The sequence below is a fragment of the Nycticebus coucang genome, chromosome 13 (genome assembly GCF_027406575.1).
Source record: "Nycticebus coucang isolate mNycCou1 chromosome 13, mNycCou1.pri, whole genome shotgun sequence".
In the NCBI taxonomy this organism is placed as follows: Eukaryota; Metazoa; Chordata; class Mammalia; order Primates; family Lorisidae; genus Nycticebus; species Nycticebus coucang.
The window spans coordinates 61,716,197-61,738,068 of NC_069792.1; the positions used below are offsets into that span (position 1 = coordinate 61,716,197).

Here is a 21,872-nt window from a genome sequence, read left to right on the forward strand (position 1 = left end):
TTTCTATGACTTGGCTATTATGAATTGAGCTGCAGTGAATAATCCAGTGCAAATATCTTTGTTATCAAGTGATTTTTGGTCTTTTGGATATACACCTAGTAGAGGAATTGCAGGATCAAATGGCAGGTCTACTTTTAGATCTCTGAGTATTCATATTTCTTTCCAAAAGGGACGTATTAGCTTGCATTCTCACTAGCAGTGCAAAAGTGTTCCCTTTTCTCCACATCCACACCAACATCTCTGGTTTTGGGATTTTGTTATGTGAGCCATTCTTATAGGAGTTAGGTGATATCTCAAAGAGGTTTTGATTTGCATTTCTCTGATGATTAAAGATGATCAGCATTTTTTCATGTGTCTGTAGGCCATGTGCCTGTCTTCTTCAGAGAAGCTTCTGTTCAAGTCCCCTGCCCACAATGAAATGGGCTTACTCGTTCTTTTCTTATTAATAAATTTGAGTTCTCTGTGGATTCTGGTTATCAAACCTTTGTCAGAAACATAACCTGCAAATATCCTCTCCCATTCTGAGGGCTGTCTGCTTGCTTTACTTACTGTGTTCTTGGCTGTGCAGAAGCTTTTGTTTGATGAGATCCCAGTAATGTATTTTTGGTGTTGCTTCAATTGCCCGGGGGATCCTCTTCATAAAGTATTCTCCCAGGCCAATTTCTTCAAGTGTTTCTCCTGCACTCTCTCCAAGAATCTTTATAGTTTCACATCTTAAGTTTAAATCTTTTATCTAGTGAGAGTCAATTTTTGTTAATAGTGAAAGATGTGGGTCCAGTTTCAGTCTTATACAAGTCACCAGCCAATTCTTCCAGCACCATTTGTTAAATAGGGAATATTTCCCCCAATTTATATTTTTGATAGGTTTATCAAAGATCAAATGACGGTAAGTGTCTGGGTTCATCTCTTGGTTTTCAATTCTGTTCCATACTTCCACCTCTCTATTTTTTGCCAATGTCATGCTGTTTTGATCACTATAGATTTATAGTATAGTTTGAATTCTGGTAGCATGATTCCTCCTGATTTGTTTTTATTTTGAATAATGTCTTGGCTATTCAAGGTTTTTTCTGGTTCCATATAAAACGAAGTACTGTTTTTTCCAGATCTTTAAAGTATGACGGTGGTGCTTTGACACTTGAGTGAATGCCTTAGAGTACAGGTCCTTTGAGACAAACATTTGATGTCATCCAGTTTTCCTCCTGTAAATGTAGAGCTGACCTCCATAGGAATTCTGTTATCTCAAAGGACCTGTACTCTATGGCATTCACTCAAGTACGTGATCAAGCAGAACCACAGTACAAATTCCCTTTCTCTCAGTCACCCTGCCTATCCCTGTAATCCTTCCACAAAAACCTAGTACAAATGGGCGGCGCCTGTGGCTCAAAGGAGTGAGGCGCTGGCCCCGTATACTGGAGTCGGCGGGTTCAAACCCAGCCCCGGCCAAAAACTGCAAGAAAACAAACAAACCAAAGAAAAACAAAACCTAGTACAAACACAGCAAACTCAGGGAGTTTACAAGGCAGCAGGTTAAATCACAGGCATCTTGCCCCCAAATATGGGGAAGCAGTATAGAGAAGTAAAAATGAAGTCTAACAGCAGAAGCTAGGCATGGAATTGCCATGGCCTAGTGAGTATTTGGGCTCATACAGCCTCAGGGAAGTCCCTTGTCACCTACCTAGTTTGGTGTCACCCAGTGTCTGATGATCATTTGAATCTGTATGACCTGAGGAGTGACCTTCTGCCACCCTAGTCAGGAGAACCATGGTAGGAGTGAGGTTGTATGCAAGATACAAGAATGTGCTTACCTTAAAGTATGGTCTGAGAGTCAAGACTTACATGACATCTCCTGAATAGCTTGCCACACAGGTGATACCAGACTCTGAATGGAGGTTTCTGCAAGTTCTTGGTAATTGTAGGGAAAAGAATTTCAGGATATACTACCCAAGCCAAACAAGTGACAGCTTTTATTGAAAGTGAAAGTACACTCCTTGGAAAGATAGTGAACAACTGAAAAGAGAGCAGCTTCACCAGGAGGAAGTGGTTTTAGATCTTTTGTAGTTTTAATAATTTAGGGGAGGAATATTCAAGGCAAAGGGGTTGGCTTTTACTAAGAATTTGAGTAATAATTGGGTTCCCTCTGATTTTCATACTTTATGTGGTTATTTTGGAGTTGTTATAGCAATTTCAAGGGTGGAGAAATTTAAACCACAATGTAAACTGATACTGTAATTAGCCAAAGTTCATGTAAGGTGGCAAAGATAGCTGATCATCTGGTTGAAGCCAGTTCTTGTCTGCAGTTACCACCCACTCTAGTAAGCTGCTTAAGTGTTTTGTAATACCTGCACCCAATGCATGCAAGCCCATGCATTCAGTCTCAGCCCTTTTTCTTAGTCTCCTACTCTAACAAAAGTGGTTTCTTGAGTTGGAATCTATTCCAGGTGAAGATGCTGTGAACATTTTTGAAGGGACAACAAAGGATTTAATTCTAAATCCTTTCCATAAACTTAGTTCCATAAACTTGGTTGATAAAGCCACAGTAGGGGGCTTGAAAGAATTGACTTCAATTTTGGTAGATGTTTTACTGGGGTAAAATGATATTGAATAGCATCCCATGCCATAGACAAATCTTTTGTGAAAAGAAGAGTTAGTTGATGTGTCACACTTCATTTTTATCTTAATTTAAGAGATTGCCACAGCTGCTCCAGCCTTCAGCAACCACCACCTCAGTCAGTCAGTAGCCATCAACATTGATGAGGCAGCAAAGACTCCACCAGCAAAAAGATTACAACTTACTGAAAGTGTATATGATTGTTAAATTTTTTAGCAATAAAATAATTTTTAGTTTGGGTATATACATATTTTAGACATAATGTTATGCATTTAACAGACTATAGGATAGTATAAACATAACTTTAATATGCACTGGGAAACCAGAAAGTATGTGAGACTAGCTTTGCTGTGATATTACATTTATTGCGGAGGTCTAGAACCAAACCTGTAATATCTTTCAAGTATGCTTGTACAGGTATGCAAAGTGAATTATTGGAAGTTTTGCTCAGCTCTTCCCTTTATTTTTCCTATTCAGTACAGGTATGTACAGACAATAAATGGAAATGTTGAGTAAGCAAACAGATGAGTGGTTTAAGGAGAGATAGTACATACCTAAACAAATTCTGTTTTATGAATCAAAGGGAACCATTAAAAGTTTAAGTCATGATTTTTATATAATGTATTAAAAGGTGAGACCTCTGACTTTATTGGTTCCTGCTTTGTAGTTTGGTATTTTGAAGTTTTTATGTATTTGTGTATTGTAAAGTAAAGAGAAAGCAATTTAAAGAGACCAGTTTTAGATCACCTGTCTGTGAATTTAAGTTTAAGACATTAAAATTTAACTGTTTTCAAACTATGTAGTATAGTATATCATGTTTTTCTAGATATCTTTGCAAAGCCCTTTTCAAGAAGGTGGCTCCTGGCTGGGGGCAGTGGCTCATGCCTGTAGTCCTAGCATTCTGGAAAACCAAGGCAGGACGGTCACTTGAGGCCATGAGTACAAGACCAACCTGAGCAACATAATGAGACTTTGTCTCTATAAAATAATATTAAAATTAGTGAGAGGTTTGCTGGAGCTCAGGAGTTTGAGACTAGCTTGAGGAAAACGAGACCCCTCACCCCCCATCTCTACTAAAAAGAGAAAAATTTGCTGGATACTATGGTGGTCACCTACGGTCCCAGCTACTTGGGAGGCTGAGGCAGGAGGGTCACTTGAAGCCAGGAGTTTGGGATTGCTGTGAGATAGACTGTTGCCATGGCACTCTAACCTGGGGAACAGAGTGAGACTCTATCTCAGGGGGAAAATAAAAAGATGGTTCCTTTGGTGGAAGAGCAACATTGTTACATTCCAAAAGGATGTGAACATAGGGAAGTGTGCCTCTTTAGGGCAGTTATTATAATGATATACCACAGTATTATTTTTCATGCAGAGAGTATCATAAAGTGTTTTAGAAAACTGGATATGTAGAGAATATTTTATACTTGTGCTTTCTATTCATTGTCACAATTAATATAGAGAGATACCTGATTTTTAAAGTATTTGTACAGCCCAAATGCCCATCAACCCATGAATGGATTAACAAATTGTGATATATGTATACCATGGAATACTATGCAGCCACAAAAATGATTGAGACTTTACAACTTTTATGTTTACCTGGATGGAACTGAAACATACTCTTTTTAGTAAAGTATCTCGAGAATGAAAAAGAAAGTATTCAGTGAACTCAATACTTTTATGAAACCAACATATCATCACCTACACATTCATAGGAATGATAAAACACAACTATAGTCCAGAAAGGAGAGGAGAGAGGGTATTTGGTGGGACCTCACCTATTGTGTGCAATGCAACGGTACATTTCAAAACTACTAAGAGTATAGTATAAATGTCTTAGAACAACAAATAAGTAAGTGAGATGATGACTATGTTAATCAGTTTGATTTAAGCATTCCACATTGTATGTCAAATAATCACATTGTTCTCCATAATTGTACACAGTGATGATTTAATAAAAAAAAACAAAATGAGTGTACGTACTGAAAAACATTTTGGTACAACTTGAATGTCAGATTATAGTGTTAAGAATGTTTGCCTTGTTTTTTCATTTTAATAATGTATTTTATTTAATCTGTTATATCTGAAACATTAATATTTACTTGTTTTTTCATTTTAATAATGTATTTTATTTAATCTGTTATATCTGAAACATTAATATTTATAATCAATATAAAATTGATATTTTACATTTTATTTTTGTACCAAGTCTTCTAAATCTATGATGTATTTTATACTTAACAGCACATTTTTCTTTCTTTTCTTTTTTCTGAGACAAAGTCTCACTCTGTGCCTTAGCCTAGAGTTCCATGGTGTCATAGTTCACAGCAGCCTCAAAACTCTTGCCTCTACGCAGATGATCAAAAATTATTTTACAACAAAGACATTTGCACCAGAATGTTTATTGTAGCCCAATTCATAATAGCTAAGACATGGAAACAGCCCAAATGCCCATTGACCCATGAATGGATTAACAAATAGTGGTATATGTACACCATGGAATACAATGCAGCCACAAAAAGATGGAGACTTCACATCTTTTATGTTTACCTGGATGGAGGTGGATCATATTCTTCTTAGTAAAGTATCTCAAGAATGGAAAAAATAAAAGTATCCAGTGTACTCAATACTACTATGAAATCAATATATAACCGCCTACACACTCAGACGAATGGCAAAACATAACTATAGTCCAGAAAGTAGAAGGGAAGAGGAGATAGAGGGGAGGGGGGATATGGGAGGAAGGAGGGTGTTTGGGGGACCTAAATGTGCATGATGCAGTGGTACACTTCAAAACCATTAAGAAGTGAGTATAATTGTGATGGGTGTGTTACTTAGTTCAATGTAAGCATTTCACATTGTATATCAAAGCAATACCCTGAACTCCATAAATGCATCAATGTACAAAGTTATGATTTAATAAAAAACAATTAAAAAAATAAAAATAAATAAAAACATAAAAAAACAACAAAAGAAACACTCTTGCCTCAGCCTCCCAAGTAGCTGGGATTATAGGCACTGGCCACAGTGCCCTTCTAGTTTTTCTATTTTTTTTGCAGTTTTTGGCTGGGGCTGGGCCTGAACCCGCCACCTCCGGTATATTGGGCTGCTGCCCTACTCCTTTGAGCCACAGGCGCTGCCCATAGTTTTTGTATTTTTTAGTAGAGACAGAGTTTCATTCTTGTTCAGGTTGGTCTCAGCCTAACACTCTTGAACTCAAACAATCTACCTGCCTCCGTCTCCCAAAGTGCTAGGATTCTAGACTGAGGCACCCAGTTGGACTATGTCTTAGTTTTGACTAATCATGTTTCAAATGTCTGTTGGCCATATATGCCTGGAGGAAGTGTATTTGATAGTGTACATCTAGACCTTTCTCAAGATCCTGTGTCATAAGTTCAGAAACATACCTCCATACTCACACACTTATGATGTTAAAGTAAAACCTTCAGCTAGATGCTATGGTGCACACTTGTAGTCCCAGCACTTTGGAATTCCAAGGAAATAGGATTGCTGAGGCAAGGAGTTTGAGACCAGCCCGGGCAACAAAGACTCTCTTTCTCTGAAAAAATAGAAAATAAAATTATTTCTACTCAAGCATGGTGGTCCATGCCTTGTAGTCCCAGCTATTTATGAGGCTAAGGCAGGAGGATTGTCTGAACCCAAGAGTTAGAGGCTGCAGTTAGCTGTAATTGTGTCACATTCTCTCTACCTTCGACAATAGAGTAAGGCCTTGTCTGCAGAAACAAAGCAAAAAGTTTAACGTCATTAATCAAATGAATGAAAAATGGGATACTCTAATTGATCCTTACAATTCACCTATAGGTTTTTTTTTCATAATACATATACATCCTCTTATTTTTCTTACTTACGTATCGTTTAGCAAAAATACCCTTCAGACTTAATTTTTGTGGTATTTTATCCCATTTATTATTTACTGTCTTATTCCTGTGCACTCCTTCCAGGAAACCTGAAAGAGAGGAAAGTGTCTCCAAATGCCTTCCCCTAATTTGCCTAGATTCAATCTGATCTCAAATCCCAGAAACTATGTTCTTCCTTATTACTCTTCCACAGGACTTTCAATATTAAGACTTTCATTGTTTGGGTTCAGAATACTTAATCCTTATTTCAGATAACCTTTCAAGCAGATATTGTGTTGCTTTTCCTCATATTTTGGCTTCCAGGAAGATACCATCTTTTAGCTATTATTTGTTCTTCTATTCTTGAAAGTAATTATGATTAAATTGGTGAACTTGAACATGAGAATGTAGGTCATATGCAAAACTAATCATACTAATATGTAAAAATTATAGCTACTGAGGAAAATTCTTATTTTTCGTATGCATTTATTTGTTTAGACATTGCCTTGTTTTTTGGAAGTACATCTAATATTAGGCATTTCATGAATCTTTTCAAGATACTCTGTGTAGTATTCATTCATTTGGGAAATATTAAGTTCTTCCCATATTGCAGACATTCAGCAATAGATCAATATATAAGATAAATAAGGTATGTCTCTGTCCATAAGGAAAATGATCAGTGAAGTCATTTGTTATCAATATAGTCACCATTGATGCTAACATAAGAGTTGGAATAGGTGTTTACTATTTCTACTTGTCAGTATGTTAAAGTTCACTTAAATTTCCAGGGTAGTGCAGAAGTTAGTTACAGTGTTGTCTGGTTGTAATTGTATTTTGGGAAAAGGGCTTTTGCCACTCATTCTGCCTAGTTGTCTTTTATATTTTGGTTAGTTTGACTACAGGTATAATGGATAACTTTTATGTCCCAGGAAATAAGATGTTGGCCAGAGTAGGAATTATATAATATGTATGGGAAAACCATTCGTTGGTGTTAAGAATACTGAATACTTTAAAAAATAAAGCCTTGAGCCTTGTTGTGAATATTTTGTTTCATTTTTTGATACTTCTTCTGTGGCATAGTATATTTTAATACTTTCAGGATTCTGGAGATAGTTTTTGTTTATATAGCTATTTTGGATTGACTCGATTTATTGATTCGCTATTGAGTTTGTTGCAGTTCATATTACACGGGATGATTTCAGAACTTTTGAGGAAGTTTTCAAAGATTTACTTTTGGTGTTACAGTATTGTAATATTCCAGTAGAGGATTTAAATATTTCATTTGTGTTTGGCATTATGAAACTTAAATAATTTTTAATTAAATTCTCAAATGCTTGAATTTTAATTTTGTATAGTTAACTATATTGATGAAATGGTTTATTGTTTATCTACTGTATGTAATGAAATTTAATAATTAGCAGAGTTGGCATGAGGGTGCGTAGAAAACATGCAGATGAAACTTAATTTTAAATTGCCATTAAAATTTACATATATTGTGTACAACATAATGTTTTAAAATATGTATATGTTGTGGAATTGCTTGATCTAGCTAATTAACATATATCGTGCCTTATTACTTTAATATTTTTTTCTGGAGAGATCACTTAAAATCTGGGCGGCGCCTGTGGTTCAGTCGGTAGGGCGCCAGCTGCATATACCGAGGGTGGCCGGTTCAAACCTGGCCCCAGCCAAACTGCAACCAAAAAATAGCCGGGCGTTGTGGCGGGCGCCTGTAGTTCCAGCTACTTGGGAGGCTGAGGCAAGAAAATCGCTTGAGCCCAGGAGTTGGAGGTTGCTGTGAGCTGTGTGAGGCTGCGGCACTCTACCGAGGGCCATAGAGTGAGACTCTGTCTCTACAAAAAAAAAAAAAAAAAAAAATCTGCTGTCTTATCAATTTCCAAAATACAATGCATTGTTATTTATTATTGTTATTGTGTTGTACATCTCTTGAATTTATTCTTCTATTTAACTCGTTTTATATCTTTGCCCAACATCTCTTCAACCTTTTATAATCCCTAGAGATTAAACTTGCTTATTATGTCTTATCTCTTTATTTATTTATTCATCCTTTGACTATGTATGGCATTGAATACCTAAGACATTGCAAGGAATCTGATATATGAAATATATATGTGTGTATATGTATGTGTATGTAAATGTAAATGTACCGTATCAATTGTAGAATATACACTGTGTATTTAATTGCTATAATTTAGAAGAACGAGTTTAACATTTTTTTTTAGATGTTGTTTTTGATTTGATGGATAACAAGATATTGCGACTCTTTATAATAATTTGGAAATTTATTTATCCACTAGGCCATCTTTCATTGTAATTTTTACCTGCTTGAATTTTCCTTAGAAGTATTTCTGGACAATATGAAAATATAATAATTTAAAAAAATTATATTAGTAGAATAGTATGCAGTTTCCCTCAGGCCCTTGCAATTCTACCGAGAACCAGCAGGGGATCTCCTCTGCACCCAGTTTCCTTTTGAGCATGGTTAAAGATAGTATCTGAGATTATACTGTTGGGGCATTCAAAAGAAAATCAGAAAGTGGCTTTGTAAGTGTTCTTAGTTGAATACAGGTAATATGATATGATAAAATAACTACCGTAATTCATAACTCTAGAAATATTTGGAGGGCAGGTGTTGTTTTAATAATTGTGTTTTACATTGTCATATTAATAATTGTAAATTTCAGAGCCCTTTGAATACAGGCCTTTGTGAGAAAATATGAAATGCTGAAATTATGCATTGCCCAGCACAGTTTTTTGCATAGATTATTGCTCAGAAGAGGTCTTCAAAAAGAATGAATGTGAAAAACCTTAATTTTTAAGTTATAATTAAAAAAAATTTTTAGTATTTTAAACATGCCCTTTTCTTTTCTTCTCAATTCTGTACTTGTCAATTGTTTAATAGCAGGACCTATAGGAATTAATGGGTACATCATTTTTATTTTTCCTTCATTGTAATTAGGTACATAGATCCTTGGAAATGCTGTTTTTTCTGAAAATATAATTCTTAATATGTCTTATTTCCAAAACATTATTTTGTTCACTGAAAAGTGATTTTAGAAGAAAGAATTTAACTTTATTAGTTGGATGAATGTTAGGGACATAATAGATTTTGAAAGTATTTGGAAATACCTTAATACTTTTTAAAGAAAATGATAGTTATTTTTTGTTCATTGAATATTTTGTTTTGAAAATTAGTTATGAAGAACCTTTAAACATAGTTTAGTTTAGAATTTAACAGTTAATACTTAGTAATCCCAGAGATAAGGAAGTCAATTTCATAAACTCAAGGAATGAAAAATAATAACTAAAGATGAATGTTTGAATTAAGCTGCTTTTGCATATTACCGGAAAACAATAACTTTCTTTTGTATCCCTATGTGTCAGTGTTTCCAGTGTGAAAATGTTTATCTTTTATTATATTCAAAATAATTTGAGCAGAAATATCATCAGTTCCCTATAATATTTTATGTAAAATGTGATATTATGTTGTTTCTTTATATTAAGACAAATGTAGTGTCCAGGAATTCAGGGATCGGTTATAAAAATATTTTAGTATGAACTGTTCACTTGAAATGTAAACATGAAAAGAATAGTTTATGCCATGTACTAAATTTCCTGGGGTGTAAAATCTCAACTCTACAATTATTTTCACAAAAGAAAGGGAAAAGAAACAACATTTTAGGATATTTTTATATATTCTTTTTGTGTGTGCATAATGGAAGTTAAAGGCAAAATACATTTTTAGGATTGTTCTTCCTGTAGTTAATGTCATTTTAGTCATATAACATTAACACTAATCTATTAAATTTATATTTTACAATGTAGAAAACATAGTTATTTATATTTATGGAAAAGATGTACATATAGTAGACGATAAAACACTACATGAGGATTATGTACAGAAATAGAATGTGAAATTTAAAAAATATGAAATAAATGTTTTATATTTAGATGTCTTGATTTTAACTTAATGTCATTGAATAAATGAAAATGTTGATTGGGAAGTGGAAAAAGACTTTGGAGCATATTTAGTGTGCAGCTGTTGTACAGCAAATTGAAACGGACATATTTCATCCGTGCTTGTTAAAACTTTATGAACATTTGGACCTATTTCTTTTCTTTCAGATATTTGGTTTCCAGGCAGGACTAACATCTTTGGATTGTAGTGGGTGTTACTGCTTACCTGTACCAATTATTCCCTCCTTCAGCACTGCTCTTTATGGTAAACTTCTGAAACTCCCCACTTGCTGGTAAGTCTTATGTGTTAACATGTGATTTATGTTAATTTTCATTTATTAATGTATCTGTATTATTCCTATGTATTAGTTTTATCTAAAACATTATAAAAGTGTTTGAAGTTGTATTGTCTTTTACTGAGACACTAAAAATCTCCTTTAAATATCTTGAATATGTTTGTTCATGCTATCTTTTGTGATAGTAATAACTGTTATTGGGGTAATAATTGTTAATTCGTGTTGGAAATAAAATTAAATATTGCTGCCTCGGACTGTAATAGGAATTTACAAGGAAAAGGGAAAAGTGTTTTTTTTTTTTTTTTTGAGAGAGAAGATATAAAAATTTTTAAAAAAAGAGTTGCAAATTGATATCAAGGCCAAGGCATTTATCTATGAAATATTAATTTCATATGTATTTATAGGCACTGACAAAAGTATAGTATACCTATTACATAGAATTAGAATATATTTGATATGTCTAGCAGGTGTATTTTGGAAGAAATTGATTTTAGCCCTTATCATTTTAATTAGGATCAGGCTGTTTCATTTGGAGGTAACATTTCCTAAATTTAAAGATATTCATAGAAAGAAAACAAGTAGTTGCTGATCACATATTTTTAGTTGAAAGTAATACTTTCAATATAGGTATTAAAGAAAAAGTTATATAAAATAGTATTTAAATATATGAAATAATTTTTTGATGAAATGTTTCTACAGTTTATATTTGAATTATTTGGAATGTATCTTCTGCTTTTTTATCCTAATTAGTAAGCTTATTTCATAGGGTATGTTATCTATTAGTTTGTTATTAAAAGTGATAAAACTTTCAGAAAATAGAATTAATTTCTTTGTCTAAAATATTTCAGTTGCTGAAAATGTTTTCTTTAATACTTTATAACTTTTAGAATGAAATTAATAAGGTAAATGCTAACAGTTGCAAGGAAATTTGCATATTGATCCAGAAATTAGAAAAAAAGGTTAGACTTATGTCTTGGAACTAATTCTACTAAATGAAACCATTATTAAATGATTATTCTTAATTATCTCTTTATACATTTTCCTTTGTCCTTATCCATATTTGTCATATGTTATTTATTATATAGAGATGGATTTAACTTTTTATTTGTGTAAAAATATTGCATTTGAGCCAAGCTTTATATTCTAATATATTAATTACCATGGGGTATGTCACACTTGGCATGTCCATATTAATTTTACTAGGTATTTGTGAGAACTATTTTCTCAGTTATGTGCTAATTTATTTATCATTTAGAAGATCAAAATAATTTTTTATAACAGTTTACTATTTACTATAGAAAATTCTTAGTTTCTTTAATAAAAGCCCAAATTTTCCAAACAATAGACTTCATATGAAATGGAACAAATATGTGAATAAGTAAGATTCATTTTAAGGATATGTAGGGCTTACTACAAATATTGTCACATGGGAATTAAGATATGTCTTCAGACATCTGAAAGAAAATATTTCAGTTAAACACTGAAAGCATGAGGTCATAGAATATTGATATTTGTTTGGATGCATTTTGCTTTTTTATAGGTAAGAGTGCTTCTGCATTATTCCAGAAATATTTTTGTTGCATTTTACAGAAGTATAGTGATTTGTAATAGTTTCTAGAAATCATTTTTTCAATAAATAGAAAATGAATTATCTTTAATATAATTCATATATTCTTAGCAACTGTAATTTGAAAATAACAAAGAAAAAACTCAATAAATTGAGATATTGCTTATTTAAATGCAGTTTAAAGTTAATAAAATACCAGATAAAGTACTTCTTATGGTGATTTAAATTAAATCAAAGTCAGCTGGAAGACTGAGCTTTTTAGCTTGTGCAGTGGGAGAAGATTATTTTAGTAAGACATCCTGGTTGTATCATTAAATCTTAACTAGGTTTCCATTTATGGTCCTCCCCTTCCTCAGGTTATATATGCTGTTTCATTTGGATTTTAAAATGTCTCATTTCAGACTTTCTTAAAGCACATTTATGATTCTCTGTATATATTTCATTCAGTAGTAAGAAGAACATTTTTACTAAAGGCCACAGCTTTTGAAACAAAGGCACTTACATAGCCCACTGTAAAAAATATTTTTAGTATGTTTTTGAAAATCTTGTGTTTATGTAAATTAGCAAAATGGTTTATACTTTTATTTAAAAGTATTTCTAAATTGAACTGTTATTTATGACATTTTAAACTAATGAAGTTTACTTTAATCAGGTTTGTTAATTTTTAAAAATATGTGGTTAGACTGAAAATAAATTATTTTTCTCTCATTTAAAATTTCCTAGGAATGTATTAAGCTTCAGTGAGCAAACTATTACTCAGGTTTCTTAGAACTTGTTTAAAATTTTTTTGGATTACATTGTATCTTTCATCTACACATTGTAATTTCTAAACATAAAAATAAACTTAAAAATTTTTTTGCTTCCTGTTAAATGTCAGGTTAATATTTAGTTCTGTTAGCTTCTTAAAAGAGGATTGAAATGAGTAGGATATGGTAGAAAGGACACAGTGACCAATAATATTTAATGACAGAAAATTTGGCATTTAATTTAAATTCAAATTTCTCTCTTTTTTTAAATATGAGGGTATTGAAAGGTCAATGGAGAATTGGTTATGGACAGTAAATTATCATAACCTCTATCATAGCCACTAGTAGAATTAAGCCTTAGTTTGCTTTAGATAGTAATCTTAAACATTTCCATAGTATTTCCAGATACTTTCCTGGACTTAACTTTTTTTTTTTCTTTTTTTACCTTGGTTACAATAGATTTCTAACATTTTTAAAATTTTAATTGGAGTAATGTCTATAGAAAAGTACAGATATTATGAATTTATAGCTTGAGATATTTGTAAGTGAACTGAACCTTTGGTAATCTGCTCAAAGATGAAGAAACAGAACATTATCAGTATCCTAAAGCCTCTCTTTAGGATTTCTCCCTCCTTTAATTAATCACTATTCTTCTTTCTTTTTTTTTTTTTTGAGACAGAGCCTCATTATGTTGCCTGTAGTAGAGTGCTGGGTATCACAGCTCACAGCAACCTCAAACTCTTGGGCTCAAGCTATTCTCTTGCCTCAGCCTCCCAAGTAGCTGGGACCACAGGCGTCTGCCACAGTGCCCGGCTATTTTTTTTTCTTTTTGTTGTTGTTGTTGCAGTTGTCATTGTTTTTTAGCTGGCCTGGGCTGGGTTCGAACCCACCAGCCTCGGTGCATGTGGCAGGTACCGTAACCATTATGCTATGGGTGCCGAGTCACTATTCTTATTTCTTAAAACATAGATTAATTTCATCTATTCTTTTTTTTTTCTTTTTCTTTTTTCTCTGTTCCAACAATACTTCACTTACAAAAACAGCAAGCTGGGTTTGGCCTGTGGGCTGTGGTTTGCAGACCCTTGTTCTTGACTATTTCTTTTTTTAAAAATGTTTTTATTGTTTAGGATTCATAGAGGGTACAAAGAATTAGGTTACACTGATTGCATTTGCTGGATAAAGTCCCTCTTATAATTGTGTCCTACCCCAAGAGGTATGGCATTCATGACCCCCCCACCCACTGCTGCTATTCCCTTGCCTGCTCCCTTCTGCCAACTTGGTCATTCTTTTGTCTTAGCTCATCTGCTGCCTTCATATTACAATAGCAAGAATAGATTCTTGCTTCTCCATTCTTGTGATGCTTTACTAAGAAGAATGTGATCCACCTCCATTCAGGGTAATACAAATGATGTAAAGTCACTATCTTTTTTGTGGCTGAATATATTCCATGGTATACATATACCACAGCTTGTTAATTCATTCCTGGGTTGGTGGGCATTTAGGCTGCTTCCACATTTTGGCGATTGTAAATTGAGCTGTAATCAACAGTCTAGTGCAAATGTCTTTATGATAAAAGGATTTTTTTTTCTTCTGGGTAGATGCCTAATAATGGGATTGCAGGATCAAGTGGGAAGTCTAACTTGAGTTCTTTGAGGGTTTCCATACTTCCTTCCAAAAAGGTTGTATTAGTTTGCAGTCCCACCAGCAGTATAAAAGCATTGCCTTCTCCCTACATCCATGCCAGCATCTGCAGCTTTGAGACTTTGTGATGTGGGCCATTCTCACTGGGGTTAGGTGATATCTCAGGGTAGTTTTAATTTGCGTTTCTCTGATGATTAGGGACAATGTGCCTTTTTTCATATGTTAGCCATTTGTCTGTCTTCTTTAGAGAAGGTTCTATTCGTGTCTCTTACCCAGTGATATTTGGGATTTTTTTGGTCTTTTTTTGTTGATTCATTTGAGTTCTCCATAGATCCTAGTTACCAAGTTTTTGTCCAATTCATAATAGGCAAGTATTTTTTCCCATTCTGAGGGCTGTCTTTGGTTTGCTTTGGTTGTTCTTTCCTTAGCTGTACAGAAGCTTTTCAGTGTAATTAAGTCCCATTTGTTTATTTTTGTTGTTGTTGCAATTGCCACAGAAGTCTTCTTTATAAAATCTTTACTCAGGCCTTTACATTCAAGTGTTTTCCCCACACTTTGAGAATTTTTATAGTTTCATGCCTTAGATTTAAATCTTTTATCCATCTTGAATCAATTTTTGTACGTGGTGAGAGGTGCAGGTCCGGTTTCAGTCTTTTACATGTGGTTATCCAGTTCTCCCAGCACCATTTATTGAATAGGGATTCTTTTCTCCAGTGAATGTTCTTACTTGGTTTATCGAAGGTCAGGTAGCTGTAAGATATTAGTTTTATCTCTTGGTTTTCTATTTGGTTCTAAATGTCAGTGTCTCTATTTTTGTGCCAATACCATGTTGTTTTGCTCACTATGGCCTTGTAGTGTAGCAGAAAGTCTTGTAGAGTAATACCCTGGCTTTGTTTTTATTATTAAGAATTGCCTTGGCTATACGGGGTTTCTTCTGGTTCTATACAAAACGAAGAATTTTTTTCCCCAAATGTTGAAAGTATGATGATAGTATTTTAACGAGGATTGTATTGAATATGTAGATTGCTTTGGGTAGTATAGACGTTTTCACAATGTTGGTTCTTTCCAGCCATGAGCATAGTAGGTTTTTCCATTTGTTAATATCTTTTGCTATTTCTTTTCTTAGAGTTTCATAATTTTCTTTGTAGAGATTCTTCACTTCTTTTGTTATGTATATTCCTAGGTATTTCATTTTTTTTCAAGCTCCTGTGAAGGGAATTGTGTCCTTGATTAGCTTCTTATCTTGGCTGTTATTGGCATGTACAAAGGCTACTGATTTGTGGACACTGATTTTTTTATTCTGAGACACTGCTGTATTTTTTGATCACTTCCAGGAATTTTGTGGATGAGTCTTTGGGGTTCTCTAAGTATAAGATCATATTATCGGCAAAGAGCAAGAGTTTGACCTCCTATGCTCCCATTTGGATACCCTTTATTTTCTTCTCTTGCCTGATTGTATTTGGTAGAACTTCCGCACTACGTTGAATAGTAGTGGCCCTAGAGGACAACCTTGTCCGGTTCTAGTTCTAAGTGGAAAAGCTTTCAGTTTTACTCTATTTAGTATGATACTAGCTTGGGTTTGTTGTGGACGGCTTCAGTCAGATTCAGAATGTGCCACATATGCGTATATTCTTAAGTACTCCAATTAGAAAAGGATGCTGAATTTTATTTATTTATTTATTTTATTGAGACAGAGTTTCATTTTGTGGCTCTTGGTAGAGTACTGTGGCATCATATCTCACAGTAACCTCCAACTCTTGGGCTTAAGCGATTCTTTTGTCTCAGCCTCCTGAGTGTTGGCACTACAGGGGCCTGCCACAACACCTGGATTTTTTTTTTTTTTTTTTTTGGTAAAGACGGGGGTCTCACTCTGGCTTAGGCTGGTCTCAAACCTCTGAGCTCAGGGCAGTTCATCTGCCTTGGCCTCCCAGAGTGCTAGGATTATAGGCTTGAGCCACCACACCCAGCCAGGATGCCGAATTTTGTAGAATGCTTTTTCTGCATCTATTGAGAGGATCATATGGTCTTTGTTTTTGCTTCTGTTGATATGGTGAATTATGTTTATGGGCTTGTGTATATTAAACCAGTCTTGCATCCTTGGGATGAAGCCTACTTGATTGTGATGAATGATCTTTTTTTTTTTTTTTTTACGTGTAGCTGTAATCTATTGGCTAGGATTTTTTGAGAATTTTTGCGTCTCCATATTCATTACTGAGATTGGTCTCAGAATTCATTACTGAGAAATTTTTAAAATTTTCTATTTAGAAAAATAGAAATTTTCTAAAATTTTCTAAATTTTCTGTTTAGAAAAATTTAAAAGAAATTCTCCTTTTTAGTTGAGTCTTTTTCTGGTTTTGGTATCAGGGTGATGTTTGCTTCAGAGAATGTGTTGGGAAATATTCCTTCCTTTTGAATTTTTTTGGAATAATTTCTGCAGCATGTGTATAAGTTCTTTTAAGGTTTGATAGAATTCTGGTGTGAAGCCATCTGGACCAGGGCTTTTTTGTTGGGAGATTTTTTTTTTTGTTCTTCAATCTCATTTCTTGAAATTGCTGTTTTCAATAGTCTGTTCAAGAGATCTATTTCCTTGATTAAGTGTAGGGAGGGGATGTGATTCCAATCCATTTCCTCCATATTGTCTAATTTTTGGGCATAGAGTTTCTTGTAGTACTCAGAGATCATCTCTTGTATCTTTGTGGTATCTGTTATTATTTTCCTTTTATCGTTTGTGATGGAGTTTATTAGAGATTTTACTTTTGTGGTTCTAGTTAATCTGGCCAAAGGTTTATCGATTTTATTTATTTTTTTGAAAAACCAACTTTTTGTTTGGGTTATTTTTCTAGATGATTCTTTTATTTTCAATTTCATTAATCTCTGATTTAATTTGGGTTATTTCTTTTCTTCTGCTGGGTTTGGGATTAGATTGTTTTTCCTTTTCCAATTTCATAAGATGGTTCATGATTTTGTTGATGAGCTCTCTTTCTGTTTTTTTGAATGTAGACATCTAATGTGATAAATTTCCCTCTCAGTACTGCTTTTGCTGTTATCCCACTTGTGTCTTCATTGTTGTTATGTTTGAGGAATTTAACAGTTTCATCTTTTATATCTTCTTGTACCCAACTATCATTCAGCATCAGGTTGTTTAATTTCCAAGTCTTTGTGTGGGGATGAACGTTTTTGTCGGAGTTGAGTTCCACCTCTATTGCCTTGTGTTCTGAGAAGATAAAATTTACAATTTCTATTCTTTTAATTATGCTGAGGTTTGATTTGTATCCTAGGATTTGGTTGATTTTGGAGTATTTTCCAAGGGCTGATTAGAAAAGTGTATATTCCTTAGCTTTGGGATGGTGTTTTTTTTTTTTTTTTTATTAAATCATAACTGTATACATTGATATGATCATGGGGCATCATACACTCGCTTCATAGACCATTTGACACATTTTTATCACAGTGGTTATTAACATAGCCTTTCCGGCGTTATCTCAGTTACTGTGCCAAAACTTTTACATTCTACATCTACCAAGTTTCGCAAATATCCCTGTAAGATGCACCACAGGTGTGATCCCACCGATCCCCCTCCCTCTACCCACCCCCTCCTTTCCTACTTCCCCCTATTGTTAAGTTGTAACTGGGTTATAGCTTTCATGTGAGAGCCCCAAATTAGTTTCACAGTAGGGCTGAGTACATTGGGTACTTTTTCTTCCATTCTTGAGATACTTTACTAAGAAGAATATGTTCCAGCTCCATCCATGTAAACATGAAAGAGGTAAAGTCTCCATCTTTCTTTAAGGCTGCATAGTATTCCATGGTATACACATACCACAATTTATTAATCCATTCGTGGATCGATGGGCACTTGGGCTTTTTCCATGACTTAGCTATTATGAATTGGGCTGCAATAAACATTCTGGTACAAATATCTTTGTTATGTTGTGATTTTTGGTCTTCTGGGTATATGCCCAGCAGAGGAATTACAGGATTGAATGGCAGATCTATTTTTAGATCTCTGAGTGTTCTCCATATATCTTTCCAAAAGGAATGTAATGGTGCTGGGTGAACTGGCTGGCAACCTGCAGAAGACTGAAATTGGACCCACACCTTTCACCATTAACTAAGATAAACTCTCATTGGATTAAAGATTTAAACTTAAAACATGAAACTATAAAAATACTAGAGGAGAATGCAGGGAAAACCCTTGAAGAAATTGGTCTGGGTGAGAATTTCATGAGGAGAATCCCCCGGGCAATTGAAGCAGCTTCAAAAATACACTACTGGGACTTGATCAAACTAAAAAGCTTCTGCACAGCTAAGAACACAGTAAGCAAAGCAAGCAGACAGCCCTCAGAATGGGAGACGATATTTGCAGGGTATATCTCTGACAAAGGTTTAATAACCAGAATCCACAGAGAACTCAAACGCATCAGCAAGAAAAAAACAAGGGATCCCATCTCAGGCTGGGCAAGGGATTTGAAGAGAAACTTCTCTGAAGAAGACAGGCGCACGGCCTTCAGACATATGAAAAAATGCTCATCATCTTTAATCATCAGAGAAATGCAAATCAAAACTACTTTGAGATATCATCTAACTCCAATGAGACTAGCCTATATCACAAAATCTCAAGACCAGAGATGTTGGCGTGGATGCGGAGAAAAGGGAACACTTCTGCACTGCTGGTGGGAATGCAAATTAATACATTCCTTTTGGATGGTGTGTTTTGTATATGTCTCTTAACCCCTTTTGTTCTAGAGTCACATTCAAGTCCTTTGTGTATTTGTTTTGTTTCTGTTTAGAGCAGGGATTCTCAACTTGTGGGTCATGACCCCTTTGCTCCATTTGTAACAAGGTGGCAATTAGGAAGGTTAAGAAGCACTGGTTAAGAGTATCTGTCTAGTTCTGTCAGATATGGGTATTAAGGTTCCTGACTATTATGATGTTATGGGATATCATATTGCTCAGATCTGTCAAGGTCTGTTTCATAAATCTGGGAGCATTTAAGTTGGGTGTATAAATATTTAAAATTAAAATGTCTTCTTGTTATACTTTTCTTTTGACCAGTATAAAGTGTCCATCTTTGTCTTTTTTAACTTTAGTTGCTTTAAATCTGCTGGTATCTGAAAATAATATTGCAACCCCATCTTTCTTCTGATTTCCATTTGCTTGAAGTACTGGTTTTTTTTTTTTTTTTCCCATTAATCCCGAGTCTTGATTTGTCCTTTAGAGCTTGGTATGTCTCCTGGAGACAGCATTTGGATGACTTGTGCTTTTTTTATCTAATCAGCCATACTATTCCTCTTCCATAGAGAATTCAAGCCATTGTCATTTATTGAGAGTATTGATAAATGTTTTAGAATTTTATTCATTTTGTTATGAGAAAGTCTGTTGTGTAGTTTATCCTTTGTGCCATTGTGGAAGGTAAGCTTTGGCCTTTGGCTGCTAGGTGTTTAGTTCGGTGGTGGTCCATTGTGATGTTCAGTGTTGAGAATAGGTCTAAGTATTTCCTGTAGTTCTGGTCTTGTGGCGAATTTCCTCAGTGTTTGTATACCCGAAAAGATTTGATTTCTTCAACAGTTTTGAAGCTTAGTTTAGCACGATACAGAATCCTGTGCTGGATATTGTTTTGTTTAAGAATGTTGAAGGTGGATGACCAAGCTCTTCTGGCTTGGAGGGTTTCAGTTGAAAAGTCTGCTGTCATCTTAATGGCTCTGCTTCTGTAGGTCAGTTGGTGCTTACTCCTTTTTTTCAGAATTTTTTCTCTCATCTGACTTTGGACAGGTTCATTACAATGTGTCTTGGGGAGGCTCTGATTGAGTTGAGATGATCTGGGGTTCCATACCATCCGAAAGGAGTGTGTCATGGTCTTTAGTAAAACTTTGGAAGTTTTCCTTTATGATAGTCTCCAGTAGGGCTTCTATACCTTTGGGACAATCTTCTTCCCCTTCAAGAATCCCTACTATTCATATGTTTGAAGGCTTCATGGAGTCTTGTAGTTCTGTAAGGGCCTGTTCTGCTTTCTCTCTCTTATTTTCTGCCTCTTTAACTACCTGGCTTAACTTGAAAAGTTTATTCTTTAGCTCTCAAGGTCTTTCTTCTCCATGGTCTAAGCTATTGTTGATACTTTCTACTGCATTTTTACATTTCCTGATTGTCTACTTCATTTCCTTAAGCTCCGCCATAGCCTGTCTATATTCTACATTTCTCTCGTCCGACTTTTGTCTTTCCATTTTCTCATCCATTCCTTTTATTATCTTAATCATCCTTATTTTAAATTCTCTGTCTGTGAAGTCCATTACTTCTTTTAAGGTGGAGTCTTCTGCAGCTGCCTCATGGTCCCTAGTGGAGTTCCTCTGTTTTACTTTCTCATGTTGCCTGAATTTTTTCTGTTGGTTCACCTCCTTATCCTCCTTTTTCCTTCTCTCTGCCTCCTTTGTTTCAAACAGAAGTCCTTGCTCTTGATGACAGTATGGTACAATATGTTGCCAGGACACCTAGTGGTGCTGTGGTTTTTTTGAGGAGACAGAGAATATAGCCAGCAACCTCTATGGTCCTTAATTGAAACTTATTGCCTTTGGTGATTGCCCGATTTTTTCCCTCAGTATTCAGACCCTGCCAAGTTGGGATCTTAAAGCTCACAAGAATCATTCAGGGGCAGGTCTCACAATGCCTCCTGACCCCAGTTCCCATGAGGAATGGGAGTCCCTCAGCCTCTCCCATGAGTTGAGTTCTGATCCAGCAGGTGGAATTAAGATGACTGTGCCTTAGGCCCCTACTAAGTCCTTCTCAGGACGTTCTGGCAATAGCAGCTGCCTGACAGAGACCTTCTCAGTATGGCTGCCTTGTCAGTCCCCAAACCTATGTGACATCCACTGCAACTGGGATTCACATCTGGTTGTGTATACTGTTCAAGTTCATCCACTCTTCTAAGATTTTCCACTCAAAATGCAGCTACCCCCAACTACTGAAAACTTTGGAAAGGCTTCCTCCCATTTCGGACCTCTGTGGGGGGCATTAGATCCCATCTAATCGCAATCACTTGTCTAATTCATCAGATTTCCATTGCTTGGGATCTTATGCTGTATCAACCTCACTATCTCCTCATTGTGCTCCCTGAGCTATTACTCTGGGTAAGGTCCCCGTGCCAGGTAATGCTGGGTTCTTTATTTTTCTCCAGTCATTCTAAGA

General features: G+C 34.9%; 1 protein-coding gene across 12 annotated transcripts in view; it reads left to right on the forward strand.

Moving 5' to 3' along the window:
- The window catches only part of VPS13B (vacuolar protein sorting 13 homolog B), a 980,186-nt gene that overhangs the window by 142,308 nt on the left and 816,006 nt on the right, over window positions 1-21,872 (forward strand). For all 12 annotated transcript variants that reach the window (XM_053558614.1, XM_053558617.1, XM_053558615.1 and 9 more), the window contains one exon: window positions 10,612-10,736. In XM_053558614.1, coding sequence (XP_053414589.1) covers window positions 10,612-10,736 — 125 coding nt within the window. The remainder of the gene's footprint in view (window positions 1-10,611; window positions 10,737-21,872) is intronic.